At 42.0% G+C, this 20,062-nt stretch overlaps 1 protein-coding gene across 1 annotated transcript in view; it reads left to right on the top strand.

Annotated features, from left to right (window-relative positions):
* The window catches only part of LOC100553109 (inter-alpha-trypsin inhibitor heavy chain H3), a 42,265-nt gene that overhangs the window by 2,977 nt on the left and 19,226 nt on the right, over positions 1 to 20,062 (top strand). The window contains exons 3-9 of the mRNA XM_062970029.1: positions 684 to 704; positions 8,275 to 8,441; positions 9,010 to 9,114; positions 10,792 to 10,954; positions 12,451 to 12,561; positions 14,351 to 14,476; positions 14,714 to 14,830. Of these exons, the coding sequence (XP_062826099.1) occupies positions 684 to 704; positions 8,275 to 8,441; positions 9,010 to 9,114; positions 10,792 to 10,954; positions 12,451 to 12,561; positions 14,351 to 14,476; positions 14,714 to 14,830 (810 nt within the window). The remainder of the gene's footprint in view (positions 1 to 683; positions 705 to 8,274; positions 8,442 to 9,009; positions 9,115 to 10,791; positions 10,955 to 12,450; positions 12,562 to 14,350; positions 14,477 to 14,713; positions 14,831 to 20,062) is intronic.

Genomic DNA, 20,062 nt, shown 5'->3' with positions numbered 1-20,062 from the left:
TACTACATTGCTGGCATGAAGAATTCTATAGCAAAATGGAAATAAAAGGAAAAGTATGGTATATAATATACAATAAAGTAAGTTATAGTTCTATATTTCCTCAAGTGATATAATCACTTATATATTATGATTGTAGTATCAGTTTATATATTCCAACTGTACAGATAAGTACATGTTTCAATGTCCAATTTTAACAAATATAATCTTGATAATATTCTCAAGGTCTGTAATACTCTTCTTCAAAATTGATTACCTGAAGAAGGTCTACCTGAAGAAGGTCGCCGAAACTGGATGCATACCCGGGAGACCAGTCGTTGCTATTGACATGGAACTTTGATTTACTTTGAATGAGTTACTATTGACATGGAACTTTGATTTACTTTGAATGATCGATTTTGAAGAAGAGTATTATAAACCTATAAAAACCCCCCGTTTTGCTGTATATAATAGACATCTGTGCATATAGATGAAGAATTCTATCACACCAATGTGGAAAACTGAATACATTGAGCCCTAGTCTGATTTTTATCTGGTGGAAGCTCATGGTTACTGTGTATCCTCCACTACTGATAATAGAGTGAAGATGTATATTGATACACAGTTGTTAGGTACCATATGGTATGTGATAATAACTTCCTTGTTCATACGTACTTAACAATTTTACTGTACCTCTTTTGTTTCAGAAAAGAAATACAATTGATGGGGTAAGTCGTTATTTCATTTCATTTAGAATGCTGTACTTTTTGCAGAGATGTAAAAAATTCCAGAAATTTTGAAGGCATGGGTATAAAAACATTTCTGTCATTTGTTTCCTGCCAAAAACTGGAAATGTTCTTAAAATTACAGACAGGCAATCGCTGTGTTCCTTGCAAACTGTATTACGTATATGTGTTATTAAAAAAACAAACCAATAATATTTTCTCCACGTTGGTCCTGAATTCAGAAGGATGTAATTAATCCCTGAAGATACATATATATATTGAAGCGATTAATAGTAAAACTATGTGTGTGTGTGTGTGTATACACACACACACACACACACACAAGAGCAAATCATTTTGGCTTCTGCCTTCTTCAGCTTACAGTGTTTCTTCTTTGACAACTGAAGAAAGCAAAAGCCAAAATGTTTTGCTCTTGATTTATATATTTCTATTTGTTGGGAATTGCAGTAACTATTTAATAAAATAATGCATTTAAATATATAATTGTGTATTATATATTTAAATTACAGTTTAGTTCTATCAAATCACAGTTACAAATGTAATTCTTACCTAAAAAGGCTGAGTTGTGGTGCAGGCTGGTTAGCAGCCAGTTGCAATAAATCACTCTGACCAAGAGGTCATGAGTTCGAGGTCAGCCCGTGCCTGCATTTGTCTCTGTGTCTGTTCTATGTTATGGCATTGAATGTTTGCCTTATACGTGCAATGTGATCTGCCCTGAGTCCCCTTTGGGGTGAGAAGGGCTGAATATAAATACTGTAAATAAATAAATAAATAAATATGGTGTTTCTTTGAGAGTTCTTGGAGAAGTCCCAGAGGATTGGAGGAGGGTAAATCTTTTCCATATCTTCAAGAAGGGAAAAAAGGATGACCCAAACAATTACTGTCCAGTCAGCCTCACATCGATACAGGGCAAGATTCTGGAAAAGATCATTAAGGAAGTGGTCTGCAAACACTTAGAAACAAATGCAGTCATTGCTAATAGTCAGCACGGATTTATCAAAAACAAGTCATGCCAGACTAATCTGATCTCTATTTTCGATAGAGCTATGAGCTGGGTAGATGCAGGGAACACAGTGGATGTAGCATATCTGGATTTCAGTAAGGCCTTCAACAGGGTCCCCCATGACCTTCTGGCAAACAAGCTAGTCCAATGTGGGCTAGGCAAAACTATGGTTAGGTGGATCTGTAATTGGCTGAGTGAACAAACCCAAAGGGTGCTCACCAATGCGTCTTCTTCATCCTGGAAAGAAGTGACAAGTGGAGTGCTGCAGGGTTCTGTCCTGGGCCCGGTTTTGTTCAACATCGTTGTTAATGACTTAAATGAAGGGTGAGAAAGCATGATCATCAAGTTTGCAGATGACACCAAATTGGGAGGGATAGCTAATACTCCAGAAGACAGGAGCAGAATTCAAAATGATCTTGACAGATTAGAGAGATGGGCCGAAACTAGCAAAATGAAGTTCAACAGGGACAAATGCAAAATACCCCACTTAGGAAGAAAAAATGAAACGCAAAGATAGAGAATGGGGGACGCCTGGCTCGACGGCAGTACGTGTAAAAAAGATTTTGGAGTCCTCGTGGACAATAAGTTAAACATAAGCCAACAATGTAATGCGGTGACAAAAAAAGCCAATGAGATTTTTGGCCTGCATAAATAAGAGTATAGTGTCTAGATCTAGTGAAGTCATGACACCATTCTATTCAGCCTTGACACTTCAGGAAATTGATTTTTCTCAAAACTCTGGATGTTTTGCCAAATTTCTAATGAAGTAGCACTCGTTGCTCTCAGGTTAGGATCACCCAATTTGTGGGAGGAGAAATTGGGGGAGGAGTCAAAATAAACTTTTTGGGGCAATTTCCTTTTGCTCCCCAAGCAGGGAAGTTTGATTGTAAGTTACCTCATAACGCTTCTACTATGCAAAAAAATAAAATAGCCTTTTAGGGTACCTTTATTCCTGCCTTCCATGATTTGTCTGTGTCCTGTATTGGAAGGGCCAGTGCTGCTGCCGTTCCAGATGGTTTTCCCTCCCATCCCTTCTCTCTCCCTCCCTCCCTGCTCCTGGGAGTTGAAGTACCAAAAGCACCCAGAGGGATGGTGGGCGGGGCCAAATGTCTGCAGTGTGGAAACCTCTTCATTGAAAAATACACAAGACAACTGAGTGCACTAAATAGTGTGATTAAAAGGTAGGGGGAAATTCAATTTTATTAGGGAATGGAGTTAGACTGAACTCTATTCTTCTTAACACTTCTGAACATTTCCCAGCGTAATCTGATGAAGTCCATGGTCAAACCATACCTGGAATACTGTGTCCAATTCTGGGCACTGCAATTGAAGGGAGATGTTGACAAGCTGGAATGTGTCAAGAGGAGGGTGACTGAAATGATCAAGGGTCTGGAGAACAAGCCCTATGAGGAGTGGCTTAAAGAGCTGGGCATGTTTAGCCTGCAGAAGAGAAGGCTGAGAGGATACATGATAGCCATGTATAAATATGTGAGGGGAATTCATAGGGAGGAGGGAGCAACCTTGTTTTCTGCTGCCCTGGAGGCTAGGATGCAGAACAGTGGCTTCAAACTACAGGAAAGGAGATTCCATCTGAACATGAGGAAGACCTTCCTAACTGTGAGAGCTATTCAGCAGTGGAACTTTCTCTCTGCCTCAGAGAGTGGTGGAGGCCCCTTCTTTGGGGGCTTTTAAACAGAGGCTGGATGACCATCTGTCGGGGGTGCTTTGAATGCTATTTTCCTGCTTCTTGGCAGGGGGTTGGACTGGATACTCACAAGGTCTCTTCCAACTCTAGGATTCTATGATTCTTTTGACTGAAGCTACAAGGTTCTGAACTTTAAGGGAACTCTTTGATTTTGTTACTTTATTAGGTGCAGGGAGAATCCAGAAAAACATTCAAAACTAGTCTAATGGAGATTGTTTTGTCTCTTCTGGTCTTCCACACTGTGAAGCAGATATAAAACATTCATCCCTATTAAAGAATTGAGGCAAGGATGACAGTGAGGAAGATAATCTGCTAGTGATGCAAAAAGGATTGCAATGGAAAGAGAAAAGTGTTTTGGCTAATACAGAAATACCTCAATACATATTTTAACCTCAAATTCACTTTGTCAGTTACCAGAATAGCCAGTAGCAACCCAAATCCTGTCTAGTGACATTTTTTTGAGAAATGATAATAAAAATTGATGTTCTGCATTGGTCAAGAAGGAGGAGGAGGAAGAGAAGAAGCTGAAGAAGAAAAAGCTGAAGAAGAAACCTCAATTTGATTGTAGAGGACATGAAAACAAAAAGTTGCTGAAAGTTATGGGCTGGGTTGAGCATATACCTGAAGTTCTCTTGGGATACAAGGAATTGATAATTCCTTTTTTTCTGCTGAAGACACCAGTCTTTAAAATTCCACTAATCCCTGCTTAGAGAGCTAGTGTGGGGTAATGGTTTGAGTACTGGGCTATGACTCTAGAGCAGGGGTCCCCAAACTTTTAAAACAGGGGGCCAGTTCACGATCCTTCAGACCGTTGGAGGGCCAGACTATAGTTAGCCACCAAGCAATAATAATTAATAATAATTATTAATAATAATAACAGCAACAACAACAACAACAACAATAATAATAACAAAGAGGGTTGGAAGAGACCCTTTGGGCCATTGAGTCCAATCCCCTTCTGCCTTTGTGCACCGAAAGCACAAGCAAAGCACCCCTGACAGATGGCCACCCAGCCTCAATGTTAATAATAATAACAAAGAGGGTTGGAAGAGACCCTTTGGGCCATTGAGTCCAATCCCCTTCTGCCTTTGTGCACCAAAAGCACAAGCAAAGCATCCCTGACAGATGGTCACCCAGCCTCAATGTTAATAATAATAATAATAATAATAATAATAATAATAATAATAATAATAATAATAATAATGGTTCAGAGTTGTAATAGCATTTCATGACTCTGCGGTTTTCTGGCATTGTATATTTCTGCCGCTTCTGTGACTGTTCATTTGGGTTTTGATGATTCCGTAGCCCACTTGTCGATGGATGTCCAGAATCAGCAGCATCCACCGCGGTCCTTTTTATCCTGGGCGATGACCGAGCCAGTATAGACTTCGTTTTGGTTCGATTCTCCATAATGCTAATGGGTTAGGTGCACTTGGTTGCATTCCTCCGCTGAGGCCTCTCTGGCTTGGTTGGACCTGCCGGTAGTTACACTACCGCCAGCACAGCCCTCAGCATCCTCGGAATGGCTAAGCCCCCCCACCACGTCAAGGTGGCACCTGCATGGGGGAAATAGGCCAATAACGTGTCTGCCCACTATGTTTAAACTACTGACTGGCATCATAGCTGATAGAATTCAAGACTATCTTGAAGAAAAAAACATCTTGCCAGATGAACAGAAAGGCAACAAATGGAAAAGCAGGGGCACAAAAGACCAGTTATTGATTGACAAAATGATTCTGGAGAACTGTAAAAGCCGAAAAGCTAATCTTCACATGATGTGGATTGACTACAAAAAGGCCTTTGACTCACTCCCACACAGCTGGATCATCAAGTGCCTGGACGCCATTGGGATTAGTAAAAACGTTGGCACCTTCATTGAAAACAAGATGGAGCATTGGAAACCTGAACTGTTTGTTGGAAATGAAAGCTATGGACTTGTCAACATCAGGAGAGGAATTTTCCAGGGAGACTCATTGTCCCCTCTGCTTTTCATTATTGCCATGATCCCTCTGTCAACAATCTTACAAATCTCGGCTATCAAACATCTAAGAATTCTCACAAAATTTCGCATCTGATGTACATGGATTACCTGAAGCTGTATGGAAAAACGGAAACCGAAATCCAGTCTCTGACTAACACTGTCCGAATTTTTAGCACTGATATCAGCATGGAGTTTGGCTTGGACAAATGTTCGACAATGGCATTGAAGAAGGGAAAAATCATTGAAAGTGAGGGCATAAATATGCCTAATGGCCAAACAATAAAGTGTCACCAGCCAGAGGCCTATAAATATCTGGGCATATTACAGCTGGACAACATCAAGCATGAACATGTAAAGAATACACACAAAGGGTCAGAAAAATTCTCAAAAGCAAGCTCAATGGAGGCAACACCATCAAGGCCATAAACACCTGGGCCATACCTGTCATAAGATATACTGCTGTCATCATAAACTGGACACAGATGGAACTGGACAATTTGGACAGAAAAACAAGAAAACTCATGACCATTCATCATTCACTGCACCCTCGCAGTGATGTTGACAGGCTATATCTGCCTAGAAGATCAGGGGGCAGAGGACTCCTACAAGTAAAACAAGCAGTCAAAGAAGAAGAACATGCCCTGGCAGAATATGTAAAGCAAAGTGAAGAACCTGCTTTGATTGAAGTCAAAAATCAGAAACTCCTCAAAGCACAGCAGACAAAAAACCAGTACAAGAAAGCCACACTACAAACTAGAGCTGACAGCTGGCACAACAAAACATTGCATGGGAAGTTCCTTGACAAAATTGAAAGAAAAGCTGGTAAGGAGAAGACCTAGCTATGGCTCATGAATGGGACCCTGAAGAAGGAGACAGAAGGCCTGATCCTTGCAGCCCAGGAGCAAGCCATCAGAACAAATGCAATTAAGGCCAAGATCGAAAAATCAGCTGATGACCCAAAATGCAGTCTGTGCAAAGAAACCGACAAAACCATTGATCATATCCTCAGCTGCTGTAAGAAAATAGCACAGACAGACTACAAACAGAGGCACAACTATGTGGCCCAAATGATTCATTGGAACTTATGCCTCAAGTACCACCTCCCAGCAGCAAAGAACTGGTGGGATCACAAACCTGCAAAAGTGTTGGAAAATGAGCACGCAAAGATACTGTGGGACTTCCGAATCCAGACTGACAAAGTTCTGGAACACAACACACCAGACATCACAGTTGTGGAAAAGAAAAAGGTTTGGATCATTGATGTCGCCATCCCAGGTGACAGTCGCATTGACGAAAAACAACAGGAAAAACTCAGCCGCTATCAGGACCTCAAGATTGAACTTCAAAGACTCTGGCAGAAACCAGTGCAGGTGGTCCCGGTGGTGATGGGCACATTGGGTGCCGTGCCAAAAGATCTCAGCCGGCATTTGGAAACAATAGACATTGACAAAATTACGATCTGCCAGCTGCAAAAGGCCACCCTGCTGGGATCTGCGCCATCATCCGAAAATACATCACACAGTCCTAGACACTTGGGAAGTGTTCGACTTGTGATTTTGTGATATGAAATCCAGCATATCTATCTTGTTTGCTGTGTCATAATATAATAATTATTATGGTTGTAAGAGAAGAAGAGACCCCTTGAGTCATTTAGCCCAACCCCCTTCTGCCCTTGTGCCGTGGGGGTCGGATAAATAGCTTCAATGGGCCGCATCCGGCCCCAGGGCCTTAGTTTGGGGACCCCTGCTCTAGAGTGTAGAGAACAGGGCTCAAATCCACGCTTAGCCATGAAAACCCACTGGGTGACCTTGGGTGAGACACACTTTCAGACCCTGAAAATCCCATGATAGGTTCACTTTTGGTTCACCAGAAGTCAGAAATGATTGGAAGGCACACAGCAACAACTCCCTACTTGTGTATCTGTATAAAAGATAGAAGTCAGACCCTAAAACAGTACGCCGTTGGTATCCTTAATTGGCTTGGGCTAGAGGCTGAGCGCACTGAGGTGAACTCTTTCTCTTCATTTTCCAGTGACTCCCAATTTAAACCTTCAGTTGGCCATTTAGAAATGCATCCACGTGAAGGAGGAGACAAACCTGCCAAGGGAATTTGAACCTAGCAAATACAAGAGTTCTATATACCATTTATTTTTAATGTTTGCAAAGCAAGGAGCCCCTGGTGGCACAGTGGGTTAAACTGCTGAGCTACTGAACTTGCTGACCAAAAGGTTGGTGGTTTGGATCCAGGGCATGGGGTGAGCTCCCGCTGTTAGCCTCAGCTTCTGCCAACCAAGCAGTTCAAAAACATGCAAAGGTGATTAGATCAATAGGTACTGCTCCAACGGGAAAGTAACTTTGAAGAATCCCTTGTTTTTTCATTAAAAGGTCATTTGGCCTCTAAAAGTATGGGATAATATCAGTTCAATGATATTATTGGAGCCCCTGGTGCCCCCGGTGGCGGAGGGGGGTAAAGCCTTGAGACTTGAAGGTTGGGTTGCTGACCTGAAGGCTGCCAGGTTAGAATCCCACCCAGGGAGAGCGTGGATGAGCTCCCTCTATCAGCTCCAGCTCCATGTGGGGACATGAGAGAAGCCTCCCATAAGGATGGTAAAAACATCAAAAAACATCCAGGCATCCCCTGGGCAACGTCCTTGCAGACGGCCAATTTTCTCGCACCAGAAGTGACTCAGGTTGCTCCTGACACGAAAAAAAAGTTCAATGATTCCTTGAAAATTAATCCTATGGTTGTTTTAGCTGAGATGTCTCCATTCTGTTTTACCATTATTCTTCAAGTGTCGTAAAAGTAATTTGTTATCTGAAAAATGTCAATATACTGAAAAGTAACTATCATTTTTACTTTGCAGCATCCTAAAGGCATAGAAATATATTGGGTGAAAATTGATTGCAGTGTTACTTCTCGATTCTCCCGAAATGTCATCACTAGCCGAGCTGTCAATCGGGCTAATGTGTCCAAGGAAGCCTTCTTTGATGTGGAGCTTCCTAAAACAGCCTTCATTACCAACTTCACCATGTATGTAAAACATATTGTTATTTTTGTTGAAGGTTTTTATAGCCGGAATCACAGGGTTGTTGTGTGTTTTCCGGGCTGTATGGCCATGTTCCAGAAGCATCATCTCCTGACATTTCGCCCACATCTGTGGTAGGCATCCTCAGAAGTTGTGAGGTATATTGGAAAAAACTAAGCAAGGAAGGTTTATATATCTGTGGAAGGTCCGGGGTGGGAGAAGGAATTCTTATCTGTTGGAGGCCAGTATGAATGTTGTAATTAATCATCTTGATTAGCATTAATGGCCTTGCCCGATTCATGTCCTGGCTTCTTCCTGCCTATGGGAATCTTTTGTTCAGAGGTGTTAGCTGCCCCTGATTGATTCATGTCTGAAATTCCTCTGTTTTCCATAATTTCAGACACAACTGATGCCCAGCCCCTTTCCTAGAAATCAAATTCTATCTCAGGAATATGGAGAAATTCTAGAATTCTATGCATCTTAAATGCCTTATAACATACAATCTGATGAATTGATGTCAGACAAAAATACCAATAAAAATACTTTTATATCTGTATATGTGCTCTTCAACAGGACAATTGATGGTGTCACCTATCCTGGAACCATAAAAGAAAAAGAAGTTGCCCAAAAACAGTACCAAAAGGCAGTTTCAAGTGGACGGACTGCTGGTCTGGTGAAGTAAGTTGAGGCCTTACTGTTAGGTTTGTTATTTCATGCCTAATCCCAAATATTTATTTCTAATGAAGAGATCTCAAATTATATGTACTTGGCTTCTATAAATATTCAACAGGGACTCTAACTGCCATTTCATTTATTATGGACACAGAATGTCAAAAGTTAGACCTAGACCTGCATGCATGAAAATCAAAGTAAAACATGTTTCTAAGTAAAACGGGTTAGGATTTAAGTCACTCATTACTATAAGGAATGAGGTTGAGTTTAGGTGTCATTAAGGCCCCTTCTTCACTGCCATATAATCCAGATTATCAAATCAGATAATCCACATTATCTGCTTTGAACTGGATTCTCTTGAGTCAACACTGCCAGATAATCCAATTCAACGCATTTTTTATGACAGTGTAAATGGGACTAAGATAGCACACATATCTTTTAGTACACTGGTTCCTAAATGGTTCTGGTCCTAACTTTCAGGCAAATCTCAGATGGTGCTCCTTGGGGATAGCTGCTTCTCAAGAAAGGAACTGTTATATGGTATGCCACAAGGTGCCATTCTATCTCAAAATGCTTTTTAAATATTTACATGAAACTGCTGGGAGAGATCATCTGTAGCATGGGCTGGATGCTATCAGTATGCTCCATGCCTTCCAAAATGGCTCTTGCTAAGGATAAGGTGTCTCCCCTAAATGAATGCCTGGCAGAGGTAATGGGATGGATGAGGAAAACTAATTGAAACTGAATGCAGACAAAACTGAGGTGCTTGCCATCAAGGGTCCTAATCTGGGGATAGAGGTGTGTCAACCAGTCCTGGATGGGGTTACACTCCCCCGAAAGACTGTGTTTGCAGCTTGGGAGTACTCCTGGATCTGTCTCTCTGAATGCCAGTCCAGGTAGACACAATTGTCAAGAGTATTTACTCTCAGTTCCATGCCAGCTGCACCCCTTCATAGATTGGTTACAGGAACATCCAGGAGTGAGCATATTACACCAATCCTAAAGTCAGTTAGTTTCCAGGCGAGGTACAAGGTATTGGTTTTGACCTTTAAAGCCCTACATGGTTTGGGGTGCGCATTACCTAGAGGATTGCCTTCTCCCGTACAATCAGCCCTGGGCACCGAGGCCCGCTGGGAGGCATCTACTCCAGCCTGCCAGAACCTGACTGGCAACCGTCACCCAGAAGACCTTTTCATTGGCTGCCCCAAGATGGTGTGTGGAACGACCTGCTGGAAAACAGTTGACAACTAAATGAGCTGTCAAAATTTAAAAACCATTTAAAGACCTATCTCTCCCGGCAGCACTACCCAGCCAGTTTTAAGCATGAATGTAAAACTCGTGTCCAATGTTAAATCTCTGTTCTGTGTATTTTAATATGTATTTTATAGAAATACGTTTTACTGTGTATTTTTTTTATAGAAAATACAATTTAAGATGTGTATTGTGGATTTTTTTACAATATTTATGATTTATAATTATTCTGTAGTCCACCTCGAGCCACAAGAAGAGGCAGGTAATAATAATAATAATAATAATAATAATAATAATAATAATAATAATAATAACATTTTTAGGGTTACTGTTCAAATTGTAAAGTGGAAAAGTGAACCATTTTAAAAAATCTACTAAAATAATATACATGTGGTTTTATTTGTGTGTACCTACTTCATTCATCATATGAAGGGCTTCTGGAAGGAAAACTGAGAAGTTCAGTGTTTCAGTAAATGTTGCAGCTGCCAGTAAAATAACTTTTGAATTGACCTATGAGGAACTTCTGAAACGAAGCTTTGGAAAGTATGAATTGTTCATAAAAGTGAATCCAAAGCAGCTTGTCAATAAGTTTGAGGTAAGTTCCACAATCATTTCTCTTGTACCCACTAATAGTGTGTTATAGCTGTAAATTATATTCCATGAGCAGTGTACAATAAAATATTTGAAATATTGTTCATTAGCTAGAATTATTGATTTATTTAGAATACTTCTGCACTTAAGATTAACCTTCTGTAACGTGCTTTAAAAAGAAAATAAGTTACTACAATTAAATTTAAAATACAATTAATAAAAACAATATAAAATACTTAAAATAGCCACTGTTACTGAAATCACCACATAAAAGAGGAGTATGAATTCAAATAAAAGCAGCCAAGAACTATGATGTAGAATTGTCATGTAGAAGATCATTTTATAACGATGGAGGAAAGTTTTGGAGCTTTGAAGAGAATCACTGCACTATACATTGGGTCTAGAACTAAAGAGGCAGCCAATTTATCTGGAACAGAATTGCTTTTATATGTTCTGATGATCTTTTTTCCTGATAAACAGTTGGGATCTTGTCACACCACACAATTATAGTTCTGTGACTTTGACTGCCATGACAACATCCTATGGAATCCTAGGGCTTCCATTTTTTTAATACCGTAATTCTCAACCAAAGGGTTCTAACTCCAAACTCCCCAAACTACAAAATTCCCCAAACTACAAATTCCAGGATTTCCCTAAAGGAAACAATGATTATTTGAAGTATATCACCATGCTATAAAGTAGAATCAGTGTGTGGAAGTGCCCCCATATCAGTGGAAGCCTCCAATCCTGATATTTATATGTGACGCAACAGACACATATAGATATCAGGATTGGGGCCAGAATTGAGTAGTTAAATGGTTGCACTCTTTAAATATCACAATGGCTGCCACAAGAGGTGGGTTCAAGCTTGTTCTCTGCTTCCCCAGAGGATAGAACTAATGGTTTTGAGGTTCAGGAAGGTAAATTTCAATTGAATATGAGAAGGAACTTCTTAATAGTAAGCAGTTTAGCAATGGAAACTATTGCCCAGAGCAATGGCTCCCAACCAGGGCTCCGCTTTTAAGGAGTTCCACAGCTGCTCTAGGAAAACTGGCCATATATGGGGATTTGTTTTACCCTTTAAACCCACAAGAAACCCACACCCACCTGGTCCTGTTTGGGAAAAAAATTGCAAAATTGGGGGGGGGGGGGGAACAATCACTGGGCCAGATTAGACCCTAAGCTTTTGAAGGGGGAGGACTGCTACCACAAAACATTTTATATCCCAATTCCTCTCAGGAATTTGATATGTCTGGAAGGGTCCTGAGAATATGTGTCTCTGAGGACCTTCCTGCTCATACTTCTGAATGAGTTCCCTGGTTTCTGCTCCCAAAGTCCTGTTTGTTGAGTGGTATGTGGTGCAGCTTGAAAAGAATACCTCCAAGATGTATTCATGACACTGGCAGTGATTCTTTTTTTCCCTTCAAAAATGCATTTTCTACTGTTTCACTTGTTGTTTTGTTCTTGTTGATGATTGTACACTTTCAATTAACATTACAGATTGAGGCAAACATTTTTGAGCCTCAAGGCATCAGTGATCTCGAAGTGGAAGGAACATTCCTCAATAATGAGTTATTGCCACTTGTGCAAAAGTCCTACTCAGGAAAGAAGGTAGGTCTTAAAATGAACAACCCTGACTAGTTAGAAAGTATTGTTGGTATGCTAGAAAGCAGGCCAGAGTATCTAGAAGTTCAAGTAGTTTGTTTAAGCAAGTCACTGTTGTGATGAACTGTTGTGATGGTTTCTACAACCCATTCTTCACTGCAATATAAAATCTAAGTGAAGGATTAAAACAGAGTCACTAGCCTTTCATCAAAGCTATACAGTTACAGTACAGATAACTCTGGAAATAAAACTATTTTTAACACTTATCTAATTAATGTTAGGAATAATGGATCACTGGTGTAAATCTTATTATTATTATTATTATTGTCCAAAATAAAGCAGATGTACTTACTCACTTTTCAACATTTGATTCAATTGGTCTACTAGTTTGGATTAACTGGTGGGATTCAAGCCAATATCTCCAGCATTTGTTTGAGGAGGCAGAAGTGGAAAGGTGATGCAGCGAGAAAAGAGTAAGAGAAGACCAGCCAGAGGTTACAGTTAAAGTTCTGGGGTGTAAAGAACAGTTATCTCAGTCTGAAACTCCATGAGTGACTGGTTTTTAAAAATCTGAAAAACTGCTGGGCTTTTCCCCTTAGTTGCTTGAAGACATTTCATTTACACTCAGGAGTGTAATATTATGTTTTTTACTCATCTCCAAATGCCAAGATTTTCCAGGGCCCCAGTGCTGTAGAATAGTTATTATAATGCAATAATTCTACTTTTAAATTCTCTCTCACCTGACTGTCTCCACTCAAGTCAGCTCTCTATTTTTGCTGGGGTCAGGGGCATAAGACCACCATAAAATAAAATAAAAAACAACTATCACACATAAAAAAACTTGTTATTGTGTTTGTTGTCTATTGTATTATATAAATCTCAAATAATATATTTTAAAATTTATACATAAAGATGTATGTATGTATATGAGATAACACCTCTCTAGGGATTTCTAGATCTTCTAGCATGACAATGTGGTCAACTTCCACTGGAAACTGAGCATAAAATGGTACTATAGGACTTAGATATTCTTAAAGGGGAGCTGTATATCTGAATGTAAATTGTCCAAAATATTAGCAGTAAGGACCCTTCAAGATAGGGCTTAATCCTGGGAGGAACTGGGCTATTTAAACCCAGTTTCTCCCAGGATTAAGGCTCCCCATCCATCCCAAACCTGGGATTTCCCCAGTGTAGTGGCTACATTAATGGAGTCAGCCCCCAGCCCCCCATTCCTTCCCCCCCCCCCAAAAAAACCCCCTTAACTGAAGGGCCTGCCAGAGCTGGCGGTGCTCACCCTCCAGCACCTGACGCATCATTTTTGACTGCCAGGAGAGCTCTCTGAAGGGGGCTACGCTGTTGGCAGGCCTCTCAGTTAAGTTTTGGGGGGAGGAAATGGAGGGGCTGGGAGGGTGTGGGCACCATCCCACTCTTTCAGGCTCTTAGAGCCCGAATAACCAGGATCACTGTGGGAATTGATCCCCGGGACCATGGAAGAAGTCCCGGGAGTCAATCCCCACAGGGCCCTCACTTTAGCTTAAGGTCCGGATATTTCCCAGTGTTTTATTAAGCCAGAGAAAACTGGGAAAACTCAGTGTTCCCCAGATTAATTCAGTTTCACCTGAGATGTCATTTGGATGCCTCAGATAAAACCAAGACAGGTCCTGTGTTTTCAGCCTGTCTGAAAGGGCCCTAAATAAGGGAAAGAGGTTTTCTGAATTAAGTCCCATCTTCTACATGGCTTATATTTTTGTGTTTTTGCTGAAATCTAAGATGAGTATGCTTATTCTTCTTTTAGGCCCATGTGTTATTCAGTCCCACTATTGATCAACAGCGAACCTGCGACAACTGCACAACCTCTCTGCTGCAAGGAGATTTTCTCATAAAATATGATGTGAACAGAGATATACCTAGTAACTTACAGGTAAATCCACCTTTTTGTCAGTCAGACATACGGCTCATTTATTATTTACTTCTTTATTGACCAGACTCGTACCCTGCCTTTCTTACCCCGATGTGGACTCTGGGCGGCTTTACAAAGGAAACATATCAATAAATAAACAAATGCATTAAAATCCAAAGCCATTAAAAATAAACATTAACACGTCAATTAAAATCACTCATTGCAATGATATTTCTACATCTTACCCTTGTTTTTCAGATTGTCAATGGATACTTTGTACACTTTTTTGCACCAAAAAATCTTGCCCATTTACCTAAGAATGTTGCCTTCGTAATAGATGTCAGTGGCTCCATGTGGGGATCCAAAATACGTCAGGTAACTTATTATTGCTGCACAGCAGAAATGACCCATTTGTAACTTTTAAGGACTGATCTACATACTTAAAAGTACATGGTATAGTTTTCCCAGTGACTTTGTAGTGCATAGGAAAATTATAATATTGTACTGCTACAAAAAGAGCCAGTCGTTATGTCACTGGGAAACCAGAGTTCAAATCCCTGCTTATGTATGAAAACCAGTGGATGACTTTGGGCAAGACATGCACTCTGCCTCAGAATCAATGGCAAACATTCTTCAAATAAATCTTGCCAAGAAAACTCTGTGATAGGTTTACCTTAGGGTTACCATAAGTTAGAAATTACTTGAAGGTAAACAACAACAGCAACATAGTTTTCTCAGGGGTTTGTGTATTTGAATGCTGCTTACATGGTTTAAACTTTTAGATTTCCATAATCCATGTCCAAAGCACAAAGTTACAGCATAGATTTCTTTCAAATGTATTCGTTTTATTCATTCATTGTAAATCTTCAAAATCAGCTCCTCCCTGATTAAATTATATTGCTAATGGAAAACCTAAGATTTTCCAAAATGCAAATGTGGATGAAAATAAAAGTAACAGATATTCCCTCCCCATACAAATGATCAAAAATGAATTCCAATTATTATATTTGTTGACTAAAATGTATCAACAATTGCAGAATCCATGGGTATAAAAATACAAACCTGAGGAAAAGCCCCATAGCTTGTCTGAGAGTATATTTGTGAGTAGGCCTTGGCTTTAGTCGGCTTTTAAATTGGCAGGCTCTGGCTGTAATCGTCCATTGCCAACAGATCAATTCAGCACATGAGTACAGGAAAGTACAAGAAAATAAAATTAGGTTTTCTATTAGCGATAGAACTGAATAAGAAAGGAGCTTATTTTGAAGATTTACAATGTTGAAATGACAATCTTGCAGTCCTAATCAAAGAGTACCATGATTCATGAGTCATTTTGCATTAGTTACAAAAGTCCTAATGTTATGATTGAGCCTCATGGCTCTGTTACTGACAGACGTGGGCGTAAGACTCCTCGAGAGTCAGATACTCTCGAGGAGCGAGAGAGAAAAAGACTGCGAGACATATTTGCAGCACCATCTGACGAGGAGTCTTTCGAAGGGTTTACGGAGAGAATGGAGGAAGGGCTGGTTAGCTCAGAGGAGGATGAGATGGATTGGACTCGGGTAAGGGAGGAAGTGGGTGCCACTGGCCATGATGGGACAGAAGATGAATGGGGACCTTCAGGATTAGACCCATGGTTTAGCTGGAGGGATGGGACGGGATCCACAGCTGGAGATGCTGTTGGGCGTAGTCAGAGGTGTTCCAGCTCTGACGAGGAAAGTGATGAGGAAACGCCCGGGTTAAGGAGGACAGCTGACAGTGATGAAGATTTGTAACTGGCATAAAATGGGGCTTGGGAGCAATTGCAAATTGCGTTGGGCAAGGTAATCTGGGCAAACGCTTGGGATCCGTGTGTGTGTGGGACGCTTCCCTGAAGACTTGTGTGCTTTCCTGTGCTGTGACGTAAGTTGATTGGAATCCAGGGTCAGACGGCGGGAGGGATTGTGTGGGCATTTGTTTGTGCAAACCTGTGCTTACTCTTATTAGCTTGACCCTCCGTCGTCTTCTTGACGGACGCCATCTCCTGCTTTGAGAACTCGGACTGAACTGACCACGGCTTGTCTTCCCCCCTTCTTGGACTTGGAAAAACTACAAACGTCTGCTTCTGGCTTTGATCTACGGAACGGAACTGGTCTACTCAACTGCTACAATCCTTGGCTGTTTTACTCGTGTTGGAGATCCTGTCTGCTGTGTGTGTGGGGGAGCGACGCAAGTTACTCTAAGCACAGTGTTGGCAGCAGAGAGGAATCTGCTGCCAATTAGTTGCATTCTTTGTATCTTTTGTTCCTTGGCTTTCGTTTCGTTTATACCCAGGCTGACGCAAGCAGTTTGTTTTTACCCGGATTAAACTCCGGTTTAATCCGGTTTATCTTTTGAACATTTACTTTTGCCCCTTTTTGCTCCTAAAGGCAAAAACTGCCTGGCCCTTGTGTTTTACGGGCATTTTTTGAGTTCTGTAATATAATAAACTCTGTTACTTTGAATCTTGTGGCGTTCTGTCCTTGACAGATTGCCCAACGCCCATAAAAAGTTTATTGCAGCAATAAACCCGTCAGGAAGACGATGGATGAGTTAAGGGCCAAAGTAGACCAATTGCAAACGGCTTTTACCGTTAGCCAAACAGCTCAGGCTGTGAAAGGACATGTTTTGACTCCTGAACGCTTTGACGGAACCAGGTGCAAGTTGCCAACCTTTTTGGCACAAGTGGAGCTTTATTTTTCTCAGCTCAGTGCTCATGCTTTTCCTACAGACACTAGCAAGGTGGCCTTTATTTTGAGTTTGTTGACCGGTCCCGCAGGACAATGGGCCACTAATTTAATTTTGGGAAATGACCCAGTCAAGGATAATTTGAATAATTTCAAAAAGTTGTTAACTGATACTTTTGGGGATCCTCTCCGCACGGAGAACGCTGGGTGGGCTCTGTATCGGTTGAAACAGGGAAAGGGGACTGTTTTGGATTACTTAAATAAGTTTAACCTGTATCGCCACCAGCTGGATTGGGGGGAAAATGCATTCATGCTTTTATTTACTGCCGGGTTAAGTGATATGCTCCAGGATGAATTAGCACGCTTGGAGCCGGCTGAAAGCTGGGACGCCTTAGTAGCTAAGGTGCTGCGTTTAGACGCAAGGTTCGAGGCTCGTAAACACTCAAAAGCAATGTGTGCGCCACCCATGCATGTAACCAGGGCACCTGTGGTGATGGGGGAAGAGCCCATGGAGCTTGGGGTCTTTAAAAAGCTGTCTACAGAGGAAAAGAGCCGTAGGAGGCAGCTGGGCTTGTGTTTGTACTGTGGGAATGCTGGGCATTTTGCCAAAAATTGTAATGTGAAACCTTCCCAGCTTTCGGGAAAAGGCCAGCCCTAGTGCGACGTGAGTCCAACGCACTAGGGCTCCTCAAGCAGTCAACTGAGGGGAGGAAGCATGTTTTCGTACCCATTACATTATCTGTTGGGGGAAGGGAACTTGTTTCTACTTTGGCACTGCTGGACTCAGGGGCTACGGTCTCCTATGTAGATATTGAGTTTGCTAAGAAGCATGGCATTCCTAGAGTGCGCAAGGCATGCGACGTGTGGGTGGAAGGAGCAGATGGGAGACTGCTGGAGACTGGGGTGGTTAACCATGAAACCTCAGCAGTAACGTGGGAGGTGCAGGGAGTAACGGGAACGTTTGTGTGGGATATTACGAGCTTGCCTAGATATGATGTGATCCTGGGGATGGATTGGCTAGCTGTAGTAAACCCACAAGTAGATTGGGCAACACGTAAAGTGATCTTAAAGAGGCAGGATTGTTGCACTCTAAATGTTACTCATTCTGATATGGAGGGAGTGCCTGCTGAGTATGGGGAGTTCTCTGATGTATTTTGTAAAAGAGAAGCGGACAAATTACCACCGCACAGGCCATATGATTGCGCCATCAAGTTGGCAGAAGGTGCGAAACTGCCAGCAGGGAGGCTGTATGCCTTGACTGTACCGGAAAGGCAAGCTTTGCGGGAGTTTCTAGATGAAAATTTAGCCAAGGGGTTTATTCGCCCATCTAGTTCTCCAACTGCGGCACCAGTATTCTTTGTAGCCAAAAAGACTGGGGAACTTAGGCTGGTCTGTGACTATCGGATCCTAAACAAATACACCATTCGGGATAGGTACCCGCTCCCTTTAATCTCGGAACTGTTATCAAGGGTGCAAGGGGCTAAGGTCTTTACCAAGCTTGACCTGCGGGGGGCCTATAACTTAATCCGTATACGGGAAGGGGATGAATGGAAGACGGCATTTAACACGTGTTTCGGATGCCACGAGTTCCGAGTCATGCCTTTTGGGCTTTGTAATGCTCCTGCGGTATTCCAGAGGTTCATGAACGATGTGTTCAGGGACCTAATTGACCAATTTTTAGTGATTTATTTGGATGATATCTTGATTTTTTCTAAGGACGAGAAAGAACATCGTCAACATGTCAAGCAGGTTCTGCACCGACTGCGGGCTAATGGGCTTTTCGCCAAGGCTTCCAAGTGCGTCTTTCATGTGCCTGAAGTGGAGTTCCTAGGTCATGTAGTGTCAGGTAGGGAACTTAAAATGGACCCACATAAGGTTGACGCCGTCAACTCATGGCAGGAGCTGAAGACTAAGAAGGATGTACAAAGGTTCTTGGGTTTCGCTAATTACTACCGGGAGTTTATTCCGAATTTTGCAAAGCTCACGGTACCTTTGACGCAGCTTCTGCGCAAGAAACAGCCATTTGTGTGGGGGCGGGAAGCTCACGAGGCGTTTCTACAACTAAAGTCTAGTTTTCAATCGGACAACATACTAACCCATCCTGATGTTGACAGACCGTTCGTGGTAGAAGCGGACGCTTCTAGCTACGCGTTGGGGGCTGTATTGTCTCAGAAGGATTCCTCAGGGACCTTGCGTCCCTGTGGATTTTACTCGCGGCAACTAACACCCTTCGAGCAGAACTATACCATATGGGAGAAGGAGTTGTTGGCGATTAAGGTGGCGTTTGAGGTGTGGCGGCACTGGCTTGAAGGGGCACGGCACCAGATCGTGGTCAGATCTGATCACAAGAACTTAGAGCACTTGCAAACAGCAAAGAAGTTAAACCAGCGTCAAATCCGCTGGGCTTTGTTTTTCTCCAGGTTTAACTTCAAGGTGCAGTTCGTGGAGGGGAAGGCAAACTTGCGGGCCGATGCTTTATCCCGCAAGCCGGAATTTAAGACCAATGAGCAGGTAGTATGTCAGACCATCTTGCCTACTGCCTCTCTGTGTGTTGTAGATAATGAGCTTGGGTTACATGACCAGATCCTTGAGGCTCAGAAGGATGATGTGTGGACTCAGGAGCAACTGATGCTGCTCTCTGCAGGTAACCGTACCATACTGCCGCATCTCCAGGATCAAGACGGGGTATTGGTGCGTAGGGGGCAGGTTTACGTACCAGTAGGGACCCTCAGGTTGGAGGTGATTAGAGCCCACCATGACGAACCCATGGCTGGGCACTTTGGCAGGTTCAAGACCGTACAGCTTATCACCAGGAGCTACTGGTGGCCAAAGATGCGGCAAGACATTCTGCGCTTTTGTGACAGCTGCGCCGTTTGTCAGCAGAGTAAGACGCCTGTTGGGCGCC

Source organism: Anolis carolinensis, chromosome 2, assembly GCF_035594765.1.
Source record: "Anolis carolinensis isolate JA03-04 chromosome 2, rAnoCar3.1.pri, whole genome shotgun sequence".
Classification (NCBI taxonomy): domain Eukaryota; kingdom Metazoa; phylum Chordata; class Lepidosauria; order Squamata; family Dactyloidae; genus Anolis; species Anolis carolinensis.
This window is presented reverse-complemented; position numbering and strand designations above follow the sequence as displayed.